The 14204-nt window shown below is 38.2% G+C and overlaps 1 protein-coding gene across 13 annotated transcripts; it reads left to right on the forward strand.

Moving 5' to 3' along the window:
* Positions 1-337: 337 nt before the first annotated feature.
* Positions 338-12669, forward strand: MRP (Multidrug-Resistance like Protein 1). 13 transcript variants are annotated; one of them, XM_068285586.1, is made up of 11 exons: positions 341-502; positions 565-2082; positions 2141-2278; positions 2410-2556; positions 3709-3793; positions 3852-4677; positions 4737-5104; positions 6802-7022; positions 10592-10809; positions 10871-11759; positions 11832-12669. In XM_068285586.1, the coding sequence occupies exons 1-11, from the start codon at positions 449-451 to the stop codon at positions 12021-12023; spliced, it is 4656 nt and encodes a 1551-aa protein (XP_068141687.1). In that variant the 5' UTR covers positions 341-448; the 3' UTR covers positions 12024-12669. The 13 variants fall into 13 exon arrangements, with proteins under 13 accessions (XP_068141683.1, XP_068141687.1, XP_068141686.1 ...); XM_068285585.1 differs by lacking the exon at positions 6802-7022 and adding an exon at positions 7564-7784; XM_068285590.1 differs by lacking the exon at positions 6802-7022 and adding an exon at positions 8748-8971.
* The last annotated feature ends 1535 nt before the right edge of the window (positions 12670-14204 follow it).

A 14204-nucleotide genomic window follows, 5' to 3' on the forward strand; every position in this document is an offset into this window, starting at 1 on the left:
AATAAGCAGTGGGTGAGCAAGTGAACAAAATGAGTGAGCTGACTCACTTACAAAAAAAAAGGACAAATGAATATATTTAGGATCAGCAATATATACCCAGTAATAGAAACATGTGGTCTCAATTTAAAGATAATCGAAAAACGAATAACGGTAATTAGGAAGCTTTGATCAAATTTTTCATACTAAAGTATTATTTAAAAATAGTCGCTTATTTCCAACCGCAAACAAGATTAGATTTAGATGATTCAGTTGCATTACCGTGACTCCCGAAAATGCTGCTCATCTCTAGAAAAACAAAAGCTATTATTTTGTACTGTTGTGGGAAAAGAACAGCTGTTTTACATGAAAATAACAAGAAAAAACTTTCGTTCCATTCATTTTGCAGTTAGATCCAATTATTAATTAAACATTAGCACGTGGATTAAAGAAAGACTCCAATCTATGAGCCATGGCGGAGGACACAAGTTCTGCAATGGATAGATTTTGTGGATCAAAGTTTTGGGTAAGTGGTTATATTTTACAGTGTTAAACTTTGATACAATTGTATATTACTCACTTTTGTAGAATTCCACGGAAACTTGGTATACAACCGATCCCGATTTTACACCCTGTTTCGAGCAAACTGTTTTGGTCTGGACGCCATGCGCCTTTTACTGGCTATTTGTGGTGTTTGATTTCTATTACCTAAAGGCTAGTTTGGATAAGAATATACCATGGAATAAAGTGAATCTGAGCAAGTTGCTCGTTAACTTGGGATTGCTTGTGATCACGGCGTTGGATTTAATAATGGCCCTGGTGAAAAAAGGCGGCGACTCGTCATTACCCCTTTATGACCTCGATGTCTGGGGTCCAATTATCAAGTTTGCTACATTTTTGCTAATCTTCATCTTTATACCACTTAATCGGAAATATGGTGTCCAGACAACAGGATGTCAATTTCTATTTTGGTTCTTATTGACCATTCTTTCCATACCTCGTTGCCGTACAGAGGTGAGAGCCGAGCGCGAAAGGACGGAAAAATTGGGCACTGATCAAATTACCGAGGAGGATTTCTCCTGGGAGGAATATCAATACGTTAGTTTCTTCATCTTTTTCGCCTTTTCGTGTGTCATGTTGTTGCTCAATTGCGTGTCCGACGCCCTACCAAGGGAAACTAAGTACACGCGAGGAAGAAATGAGATTCCCGAATTGTCAGCCAGTTTTTTGTCAAGGATCACATACCAATGGTTCGATAAGATGGCCTGGAAGGGCTATAAAAATCCCCTGGAGGAGCAGGACTTGTGGGATTTGCGTCCTCAGGACAGTTGCAAGGAAGTGATGCCTGTCTTTGCTTACCACTGGAACCAGAATGTCCGCAAAAACTACAAGTACACGCCCCAACCAGAACCAAAGGCTCAATTCAGCAATGGCCAAGTGTCCTTTGAGAACCCTCATTCGTCCAAGGGCAGTGGCAAAAAGAGCATGGCCAGCATTATGCCTCCCATTTACAAGTCTTTTGGTGGCGTCTTTCTATTCGGTGCGATGATGAAACTGTTCACCGATGTCCTGACCTTTGCTCAGCCTCAGGTATTGAGTCTTATCATTGGTTATGTAGAGGACTATGACAAAGACCCTCAACCAGAATGGAAGGGCATCCTTTATTCTGTCGCCCTATTCGTATTGGCCGCCGCCCAAACATTTATATTGGGTCAATATTTCCATCGTATGTTCATTGTTGGCCTGCGCATTAGGACGGCTCTAATCAATGCCATTTACCGGAAGGCCCTGCGCATCTCCAATTCGACCCGTAAGGAGTCAACCGTTGGTGAAATTGTCAACTTGATGGCCGTAGACGCCCAGAGATTCATGGATTTGACCACCTATTTGAATATGTTGTGGTCTGCACCTCTGCAAATCGGCTTGGCTCTTTATTTCTTGTGGCTCCAATTGGGTCCATCTGTTCTTGCCGGTCTCGCTGTGATGATCATTTTGATACCTGTCAACGGTGTCATTGCCAGTCGCATCAAAACCTATCAGATCCGTCAAATGAAGTACAAAGATGAGCGTGTCAAACTTATGAATGAAGTTCTCAGTGGCATTAAGGTGAGTATCATCTATGCTTGATCTGGGGAACTTTAATGTAGACGTTTCTCCTTAACAGGTTCTTAAATTGTATGCCTGGGAGCCGAGCTTCGAGAAACAAGTCCTGGATATTCGTGACAAGGAGATAGCCACATTAAAATCCACCGCCTATTTGAATGCCAGTACTTCCTTCCTTTGGTCCTGTGCTCCATTCCTGGTAAGATAAGCACCAACCGGGAGGTGCAACACTTTGAATTCTTTTTTTCAGCTGGCGATGGAACAAGTGGATTAATACGAGGAAACCCCTTATGCTCTCTGCTCTGTCAATACAAATTTCCACAAAAAAAGGTCTCCCTGGTGACATTTGCCACTTACGTGTTATCCAGCGAGGCGAATCAGCTGACTGTCGCAAAAGTTTTTGTTAGTCTCTCATTATTTGACATCATGAAACTTCCGCTGACCGTCTTGCCCATGCTAACTGCTGACATAGCCGAGGTAAAAGTCCACAAAAGTCCTCCTGACAGTCCCTCCCTTCTCCACCTCAAATCTGAAACTTTTTCCTGCGGCTATGGGACATCGGCATCTCGGCACCACCTGCTCAACCACAAATACTCCTCAACCCATCCATTTAACCATAATCCAATTATATTATTTTAGGTTTCATTAGTTACATTTGCCACTTACGTTTTAATTGATGAAAATAATGTGCTTGATGCCACCAAAACTTTTGTTTCATTATCATTATTCAACATTCTTCGTTTTCCGTTAACAATGTTGCCCATGCTGATCACCAACCTGGTGCAAGTAAGTTTCCAGAAAATCAAATAAAATAACACAGAAGCCAGTTTACACTGGGAAAGGTGGAAGACTGCGTCTCCTCTCTCATTGTAAGCTGGCTTTTCCTTCTACTGATCTCTGTAATGTGATGTTATTGTGATTGTAATTTGATGATAATTCTATTATTTATTTTAGCCCCAATACAGCCACAAAAAAAAAAAAAACCCAATCCCTTCAATATAACCCAAATCCCAAACCTATCCACTCAACGAACCAAAAAAACTCATTAAACAAAAGCTTAAATCATATTCATTTTACGTTCGGTTCTTAAAATTGTCCGATCCAAAAGAGTTCCGATTTGTAGTTATACATATATATATTTTTTCTCGGTATTGGGTTCATTCTATACCCTTTGCAGGGGATATCAACTGGAGATGGACACATGATCTTCTTTTCAATTTACCTGCAATTTTGAGGCCATGTCCTTTATATTTAGCCTCGTTTTCGTGCCCAGAAACCAGGTCATCTTTAGCAAGAACAATTTACATGTTTTCTCGCTTTGTCCGAATACATACACCCATTTAAAATGAAAGTGCACAATAATTATTAAATAATTTATTAGTTTAAAATTCGAAAAGTGACCTTCCTACCTGTCTGCAGGGGGTATAATTACAGCTAAGGCCATAACCGAGTTGAATACATTTCCTTCTCCTCCTCCTTCTATTATTCATGTTTACATCCTTTTCCCCTTATATCCTGACAAACCATTTCTCCCCGCCCCAATTCTTTTTTTGACTTGATTTTGTGTGTTTAAAAGTTTATTTACTATGAATATACTAATCGATTTTTCTCCCATCGTGATGGATATAGACCCAAGTTTCTGTGAATCGTATTAACAAGTTCTTAAATAGTGAAGAACTTGATCCAAACAGTGTGACACATGATCCCTCCAAGCGTAAGTTATTCCATAATTTATATATATGGAAATTACAAATGAATTGAATATTTTGCAGCCCATCCCATGTCCATCGAGAAGGGTGAATTCTCGTGGGGCGACAATGAGGTTACCTTGAAAAACATTAATATTGAGGTACGCAAAAGCAATCTTGTGGCCATTGTGGGCTCTGTTGGCTCGGGCAAATCCTCAGTGATTCAAGCGTTCTTGGGTGAAATGGAAAAACTTACCGGCATTGTCAACACTGTGGGCAAGTTGGCCTATGTACCGCAACAAGCCTGGATCCAGAATGCCACACTGAGGGATAACATTCTGTTTGGCGAGAAGTACGATCGGAAGCGATACAACCGTGTGATTGATGCCTGCGCCCTGAGAGCCGATATTGATATTCTATCAGCTGGCGATCTTACGGAAATTGGTGAGAAAGGCATTAATCTATCAGGTGGCCAGAAGCAGCGTATTTCCCTGGCCCGAGCGGTCTATAGCGATGCGGATCTATATCTCCTGGATGATCCCCTTAGCGCAGTCGACTCGCATGTAGGCAAACACATCTTTGAAGAAGTTATCGGACCGAAAGGCATGTTGGCTAAAAAATCCCGAATCCTTGTCACACACGGTGTGACTTTCTTGCCCCAAGTTGACAGCATTTATGTCATGAAATCTGGCGAAATCAGCGAAAGTGGCACCTTCACGCAGTTGGTACAAAACAAGGGTGCTTTTGCCGACTTCATCATACAGCATTTGCAAGAGGGTAACGAGGAGGAAGAGGAATTAAATCAAATCAAACGCCAAATCTCAAGTACAGTAGATGCTCCCGAAGTGTTGATGGGTAGCGTAGAGAATGCCATCAAACTGGCACGCACTGAAAGCCTATCAGACTCAATGTGAGTGAAAGATTATATATAGTTGTGTAGTTTTTAACAAAAACCTTTCTGTATTTCAGTTCTGTAACATCTGCAGATAGCTTAATGGGAAGTTTACGTCGTCGTCGTACTGCCAAACGTCAGGATTCCCATGATTCCGTTGCATCGGCTGCCTCGCTGAAAAAGAAACAAGAAGTCGAAGGCAAGCTAATTGAGACTGAAAAATCACAAACGGGTGGCGTGGAATTTGCCGTCTATAAGCATTATATCAAAAGCGTTGGTGTCTTCCTCTCGGTGGCCACTCTCGCTCTTAATTTTGTGTTCCAAGCCTTCCAAATCGGCTCGAATCTGTGGCTAACTAAATGGTCAAACGATAAAGAAGTCGAACACGACACAAGCAAGAGAGATATGTACTTGGGAGTCTATGGTGCCTTCGGTTTCGGACAAGGTAAGTTGATTGTGATTCAATTTAATTACACCAATTTTCGTTATCTATATGTATGCGTCTCATGTTCGTTTCGTCTTTGTTTTTCTGGTTTCGGCTAATGCTTTTTAATTTTATCTAAAGGAAAATGTGTTTAATTTTAAATCTGTTTACTCACATTTCTATTGTATATATTAGTATAATATGTATATAGTTTTTGTTTGCTGCTTGTCGACCACTGCTTTCAATTTTGGACCTTAATATGGTTGTTGAAAGAACCTACAAAATGCTACTCAGTAATCCCGATCACTTGATTTTCCCTCCACACAAAACAAACTTAATTTTAACGCACTGCACGTTCTTTACTTAACCCCACACACTGGCTATTGAAGGAACTCACACGCTGACAATAGTTGAATAAAATGAAATGCACTCTTTTTAAGCCTGCTAACCACACAAAACCACAAATATTTATCCTCTCTCTTAATGCACGAATTTACTTATAAACTATGTGTCCATGGTCAAGTCACCCAACGATCCAAAGTTTATCTTAAAAGTTTCTTAAAACTTGTCTTGAAATTGTTAAAAAAAACGTTTTTTTTTTTTTTTTCAAAATTGAAGATAATTCATACTTAGTCAAGGGATTACATTAGGTTAGAAGCCCGAAAAACATGTTATTTCAAAATTTTTTATTTCTTAAAAAACAGTTTTTGAAACTACTTTAAAATGAATCCCTCTCAAAAAAGACTTAAACTTTTGAGTATCAAATGAAATAAAATAAATAAAAAGAATTCATTAAAGTAATGATTAAAGTTAATCAAAGGAATTTGTTGTTGAATTTCTTAGATTCTATATTTTAGCCTAAAATTGTGTATGTTATGTAATATTATCGAAAATTAGAAAGCTTCGACTAAGTTTTAGAAAATATAATTCAGATAAGTTCAGATAGTTCTAAGTAATACATACAAGGAAGCACAATATAAGGCGGTTTACAAAGCATTTTGAATAACTTTTTTAAACTCGACTTAACTGCAGGGAGAATTGTTGTTTTGAGTTGAAATTGAAATCTGACTAGATTTAAGCCCTAAAAGAATAGGGTCTATTAATTAAGGTATTTCAAATGTCCGCTTCAACACTCTGATAAGATAGGCAAAAGAAACTAAGCAGAAATCGTACAAGAGTTATAGCCTGATCAACTAGACAGAATAGTCCCAGGAAACTGCTAATGTCACATCATTTCAGGAGAATAAATAGAATCCTGGCCAGTTTATTTTTATTGACTTTATTTATAAAGTTACAAAAACTATATCAATTAGAGTTTTGTTAAAACATTTTTCTGCTTACTATATTTCTGACATGGATTAAATCAGGATACCAGAACATATTTTATTATAGACTTCTATTTAATTCCAATATTTCCCAAAAATAAACCCAAAGGTCTTGACATGAAACTACTTAAATATGTTAGATTTGCATGCACATAAAAGTGACTTGATTATGTTTAATATAAAATTATGTACTGAACCACTAACAGTTCTACTTATTCGGTGTGTGTGTGTGTGTGTTTGTCTGTGTGATTTATATTAGAGAACAATAATATTTGCAATATTAATTTCGTTTGTTGTGTTATATTAGTTAGTCTACCCTCTTCTGATATCCTAATTATTGAAAATCGTATTCCAAATCCAATCCTTTAATCCCACAAAAAAAAAAAAATTTAGTCGCAGTGAATTTCTTCTCATCACTCTCCGTTTCATTGGGTTGCCTTGAATGTTCACGGATTTTGCATACAACTTTATTGTATTATAATATGCGTTGGCCGATGGAGCTGTTTGATACCACACCGCTGGGACGTATTGTGAATCGATTTTCGAAAGATATAGACACCATAGACAATGTGTTGCCATTTAATATACGTGTCGTTGTTGGCCAGGCATTTATGGTAAAGCTTTAAAAGAAAAACACAAACAAAGTACTTAAGAAAATGCACCATAACAACAACTCAGATCATGGATCACGGTCTTTCTTTCTTCATACATCTTTTGCTTGGGTTTGGCTTTCTTGTGACTAATAATGGTTCCTTTATTTCAAAGTACTGAGCAGTTACTTGTCCACTTTGGCCCTTTCATTGGGTTGCGTATATAGCGCCAGTTGGTTGCATGGTCAACTTATACATCATACCATGCGTTGGCCAATGGAACTGTTTGACATAACGCCTCTGGGTCGAATAGTGAATCGTTTTTCAAAGGATATCGATACCGTTGACAATACACTTCCCCTTAATTTGCGTGTAGCTGTTCTACAAATATTTGCGGTAATTTAAAAGATCAATCGATTGCTGAGTAGACACTTTCAGATACAAAAAGTATTAGGTTCCAACTCGAATTGCCTCATTATTGTCTCTTGTCTGCCTTTAGTTGGAATAAGCCCACAACAACTTTCTCCATGTAAATATCGAACACTTGTATACTTTTTTTTTATAGTTTTATCCTACTTTTGTGCCTCACTAACCTTGGCATTGGGCTGTATATATTGCGCCAGGCTACTGCACAACAATTTACTCTTCAATGTGTTCCGCTGGCCCATGGAGATATTCGATACTACGCCTCTAGGCCGTATAGTGAATCGTTTCTCGAACGATGTCGATAAAGTTGACAATACATTGCCCCTCTTATGGCGCATGGTGATCAGTCAAGCATTTGCGGTAAATGTCCAATCAAAAGTATTTATGTGTAAGAGCTAAGAAAAGGAAAAGGGCATGGGGGGATCATAGCTTAATCGTAGTACTAATTGTGAGAGCATGTTAACTAATAGCACTATCTAAATGGACAGGCAGCACTTTCTGTATATCACCTAAATAACTTTCGTGCTTTGTGTCTATCAGAGATTCTATGTAAATACAATTTTTCTTTAACTTGCACTTGCATGCCTAACACAAACTGTAGGATTAGATACTTGATGATTTTCAATCACACTTTTTACACACTACTTATTTAAAATTTGCAAATGCTGCTGCATCGTGGACAGTGCTGGCCAAATATTTAGCCGGATTGTCATTGGCCCTGGGTGGCTTACACTGTTCGTTGGATGTATTCACCAGATTGCTGCAAGTGGTCCTTAAATGGCCCATGGAATTGTTTGACACAACGCCAATTGGTCGCATACTCAGTCGCTATTCGAAGGATATCGACACAGTTGACAATGTATTGCCGCATATAATGGCAATGTTTTTGAACACATGTTTCGGGGTAAAGACAGTATAGTATAGCAAAGTTTATGTATCCCTCTTACCAGCTCTTGATCTAACCCACCCACAATCTGGCTAAGCTTTATTAACTATTTTATTAACCATTTCATTTTCATTCATCAACAATTTAACAATTTCGCATTCTTTGCTGCTTTCGAGTTGCCTTTTTTTGAAAGTGATGTGTGTGTGTGTGTGTGAATAGATAGAAAAAGAATCTTTTAACATTTAGAATCTAAACCTTAACAGGATATGGTTTTATTTTTTAATCTCCACTCTCACTCTGAAGATGCGAGCTTTGTCTCAGAGCAAGGTATACATATGTAGGTACGGATTAGCCCATCGCTTTCCATAAATTTGACCAAAATCAATTTTGATAATCTCATCAAGCTAAAACGTATAATCTTCCCCGCATTCCGCTAGGTGTGTTTGCCTACTTTGCCGTGGTCATTGTTTACTCTGGCGGTCTTCGGGCGGCCAAAAGAATTCACAACGACTTACTCCATATCGTAATGCGGGCCTCGGTGTGCCGTTTCTTTGACGTGACGCCCCTTGGACGTCTGTTGAATAGTTTCAGCGGTGATATGGATGTTGTCGATGAGGAATTGCCCGCCACAATGGATTCCTTTATGACCTTTATTTGGATGGTATTTGCATTTCATTGATTGACCTTCTTTTTTTTCCTTTTTTTCGACCATATACATATATATATTTTTATGTAAACATTTTCGGTTTGTAGCGTTTTACCAGATGGTTTGTACTACCGGAAAGTGGAAACTTTTTCCACACAACAAAAATTGATCCTAGTTTGTAACGATCATTGCACTATATCAAAAACCAAAAACTATATTCTCTCTCTCTCGCTTGTCAGCCCATAAACCCGTTTTCACAACTATTTGCATCCTCATTCAATGATTTTGACAATTATTTATCCATTTCCATATTCATCTGAATGCTCTCGAAAGAAATGAAATAACAAATGAAAAGAAGTTCTCTTAAGATATTAGGTTTGGGTTGTAATCTTATCGTTTGTTTCTTAATTGTTAAGTCTAACTCCAGTTCTGTTACAATTCCTAATCTCAAATATGCGTCTTGTGTTGTCTTTGTCCTCTTCAAACCAATATTCCACTTACTTGCGGCTGTTAACTGGATTTCCTTTTATAATTTGCTCTCTCCATTCCCTTGAACAATACGAACAGTGATTAGCTTTGTAGCCGCCGTCATTATAGTGTATCTGGGTGCCCTGCGTGGCGCCCGTAAGATTTTTGGTCATCTCTTTGGACGCATTATGCATGCCCCACAATCATTTTTCGATATTAAGCCACGTGCTCGTATACTCGATCGTTTAGCCAACGATATATACAAATTGGATGTGGTCCTGCCCGAGTTGATACGTGTTTTTAACTCGCAAATATTTCGGGTATGTGCGTCTGTGATGATGATGGTGATGCAGATGATGATGATGTAACTAACCCAAATGCCTTAATAACTAACCATAACTCACATGAACTAACCCGAAAAACAAAAATACTTCTCCTTGGTCCGCTCATTTCGCCGTAAACTGAGCGCGCTCTCAGGCTCAAGCACTGTAGATAGTTACATTTTAACTGACTTATCCTGTTTGTACCTACATATTTCTTCAAATATATTTCTTCTTGTGCCTGTCTCGTGTCTTGCCATTCCTTTTAAAGATTTAATTCCCGACGACCATTTCTCATTGAAAATTGATTGTGAATCCAATTTAGGTATTACCTCGTTCTTTTCGGATTTGATCCCCGCCTTGGGAGGCCTTCATGCGTCCATTGTGTTGCATTCGATGTTGTTGCAACATGTGATGCGGGCGCCCATGAATGTGCATGATACAACACCCGTGGGTCGCATATTATCCAGATTCTCGAAAGATATTGAAACGGTTGACCAGAAAATGCCGCAAGTCATTAACGATTCACTTTGGTGTGCGTTCGAGGTAATCAATTTGTTAAGAAAAACCAAATTTCAAAACAGAATTCGTCTGCGTTAGAGTATGAATTAGATGAGAGAGTATTACAAACACACACATATCACTTGTCACTTAATTTACCAAAGGCGTTTGTATCAAATTTTAACAACCTACTCAATCGAATTGAAATCATTCCCTCTGCTCCCGCCCGATTTTAACAAACTTTTCAACTAACCTCTTCACCCACAACTGGCACCAAAATTTCGATTACTCCGACTCTAAAAAGGATGAGAAAATAATATTGTCTATTTGTATGTGTATGTATTAGGTGTTGGCCACCATTGTGGTTATTAGCATTTCTACACCAATTTTCCTGGCTGTCATTCTGCCCATTGCGGTGTTGTATTACTTTGCCCAACGTTTCTATGTGGCCACATCTCGACAACTGATGCGTCTGGAGTCTGTGTCCCGATCACCAATTTACTCGCATTTCGGCGAAACTGTGACTGGAGTGTCAACCATTCGAGCCTACGGAGTTGAGGATCGGTAAGTTACAATGAGTTATATTCGGTCATCCCTCTAATTGATTTACCTTTCATCGCTACAGCTTCATTGAGGAATCTGATAACAAGGTGGACAAGAATCAAGTCTGCAAATATCCTTCTTTAATTGCCAATCGTTGGCTGGCTATTCGTTTGGAAATGGTTGGCAATTTGATCATATTGTTTGCCTCTCTGTTTGCCGTATTGGGTGGACAAACTAATCCCGGTCTTGTTGGTCTCTCTGTGAGCTATGCTCTACAGGTCACTCAGACTCTCAATTGGCTTGTTCGCATGACTTCGGACATTGAGACAAATATTGTGTCCGTTGAGCGTATCAAGGAGTACGGTGAAACGAAACAAGAGGCTGCCTGGGAACTGCCACAGGACAACAACAAGCCCAGAAACTGGCCCGAGCAGGGTCGCGTCCAGTTTGAGAACTTCCAAGTGCGTTATCGCGAGGGACTGGATCTGGTGTTACGTGGCGTTAGCTTCAACATTACCGGCGGCGAAAAAGTGGGCATTGTTGGGCGCACCGGAGCGGGTAAATCCAGTTTAACACTGGCCTTATTCCGCATCATCGAGTCGGCTGGCGGAAAAATTCTCATCGATGGCGTTGACATCGCCACCATGGGTCTGCATATGCTGCGTTCCCGTCTTACCATTATCCCACAGGATCCTGTTCTCTTCTCGGGCTCCCTGCGCATCAATTTGGATCCCTTTGAAATAAAGAGTGACGAAGAGATCTGGAAGGCATTGGAATTATCACATTTGAAAACATTTGTCAAGAGTCTGGCCGCTGGTCTGAATCATGAAATTTCTGAGGGCGGTGAAAATCTCTCAGTGGGTCAACGTCAATTGGTTTGTCTGGCTCGTGCATTGCTTAGAAAAACTAAAGTCCTCGTGCTGGATGAAGCCACCGCAGCTGTTGATTTGGAAACGGATGATCTTATACAGGTAGGTTATTTTTGGGGTTAAGATCAATCATCAATAAATGACTGAAATATTATTCCGTTTACTTCGCAACAGAAAACCATTCGCACTGAGTTCAAGGACTGCACTGTTCTCACTATTGCCCATCGTTTGAATACCATTTTGGATTCGGATAAGGTTATCGTTTTGGATAAGGGTCAAATAACAGAGTTTGCCTCACCCACCGAACTCTTGGATAACCCCAAGTCGGCCTTCTACAGCATGGCCAAGGATGCCAACTTAGTTTAAGCAAGAATAAACTATGAAACTCAAAACGGATATGTCGAAATTAAAGAGGGAAAAACATCTAGGTTCTAGATATATGCAACAATAAATCAAATCAATTAACGGTAGCTTTAAACAAAACGAGAATAAATTAAAAAGAAAAACCGATTCACATCACCTGGAAACTAAAAAGAAGCTAAGCTAAGAAACGGATACGAAATGCTCTACCTCAGCATAGCGGAAAAACAAAACCCAAGCAGCAACAATAAGAACAACAACAACAGAAACTAGTAAATACCATTTAAATGTTCATTAGTCTAAGCGAAAAATTTTCACGAGTTCGAAAATTTCGAATGATGATTTTGTATGTGTTAGAGTTATGCAAAAAAAAAAATAATGCATAACCAAATGTATTTTTCTATGTCCATTGTACTTACTTTTCTATATATATACTTATATATTTGCGTGTATACAAAGATTAACTCCAAAAATGCAAACACATTTTCGATGTGTGTACTTAAAAATTAACTCAATGAACTCAGAAATTTTGTTGCCTTCAACTGATCAAATCAGTGAGAAATATATTAAACAAAAATGTAAACACGGTCAAATGTAGTTAAATGAAATTTTTGCAACTTTTGTAATAAATAAATCAATCAAAAAAAAAAAACTAATCCATTGTAAAAAGAATTTTGTATCATTTTGTCTACATTTTGTTCTACGTTCGTTCCGAACCATGAATGCATTCGACGCTCGATATTTCTAGGCTTAAATTAGTTCAAAGTTATCCTGAATAATGGATGATGAAGAACCATCCATGGTACCATTAGTTGACATCAGCGGAGTTTGTTCAAGTGGATAAAGATGTTCCGATTTCAGGATCACTAACCGATTGCGATTTAACTGGGGCACATACGATGAAGATGAAACATCAACCTTTGGCAGAGGTTTTAGTTAAGGAATTCGATCCGAATTCGAGTGCATATATGTATGTATTTTTAATCAGTATAAGATCTCTTCAAACGTCTGGATCAACTCGTCCTAGACAGTTAAAGTTACAGTGCTGAATTTTTATTTAGTGCTGGCAATGTACACATACTTAACTATACATAAAACCACTATATCAAATTAGATAACTTCTATAACTCAGCCAACCACTCAGTCAATCACAACCTATCGCCAAAAGAACTAAGATAGGGGATTCACCTTGTTTGAAATAGCATTTTCATGATATGTAGGCAAAAATCAGCATATTTGTGTGAATAATACATTTTGGAGCCCTTCCAGACATTTCGATATTTCCTCTCACTTTTGGTTATTAAAAATTCCAGCAGTTTTATCCTTGAAATATCGTATAAAAAAACTTTTGATTTACATTATTTGAAATCATTTTCTAAAACCTTCAATAGAATTATTTTGTTTTTTTTTGTGTCTAAGGCTTTTAAGTGCAATCAAAGAAGAATTAAATTCTGAATTGTTGATGATTTAAGATGGATTGGAAAAACATTATGAAATTTTTTGGACTGCTCTATTTATAGAACAATTTCAAAAAACGTAATTAAATAATTTTGCGTTTTTCTCTCATTCAACACCTTCAAAACAAAACAAAAAAAGAAATCTTGTCATTTAAAAGATAAATCTGCTAGAATTTTAATGCAATATAATAAAATAATTTATAGGGCCTTCAGGATTTACCATGCCCATAACATAAGAATTCGCAGGTATTCGGCAAAAATCGAACTAAAAATCGGCTGTAAATCAGAAAAATGTTTTCCCAGGCAAAAACAATCGCATCTCTGAGTTTCTACAGAGGTAAATAATGATTTGCCATCTGGATCAACGCAAACTTCTCTTAGGCCGTAAGAGCTACAGATTTGAAATTACGCATATAGGCTTCTTAATACTGCATGGGTTGTATCTCGGAATAAGCCGGATCGGGCCACTATATCATATAGCTCCCATACAAACGGCAAAGTCACAAACAGTGACTTTTTTGAATAACTTTGTTATTTTCTAAGCTATTGTCGTGAAATTGTACATTGTTGAATTAATTACACCTATAAAAATTAAATTAAAATCGGGTGACTATGTCATATAGCTACCATAGGAATAATCGGTGGAAAACAACTTCGTTATTTGGCATGCTAAGATTGTAGGCCGTCCATTAGACTTTTTAGATAAAATGTTTTTCCGCTTTGACGGCTG

This window comes from Drosophila tropicalis, unplaced genomic scaffold (assembly GCF_018151085.1).
Source record: "Drosophila tropicalis isolate 14030-0801.00 unplaced genomic scaffold, ASM1815108v1 contig_413, whole genome shotgun sequence".
NCBI classification, from domain to species: Eukaryota; Metazoa; Arthropoda; class Insecta; order Diptera; family Drosophilidae; genus Drosophila; species Drosophila tropicalis.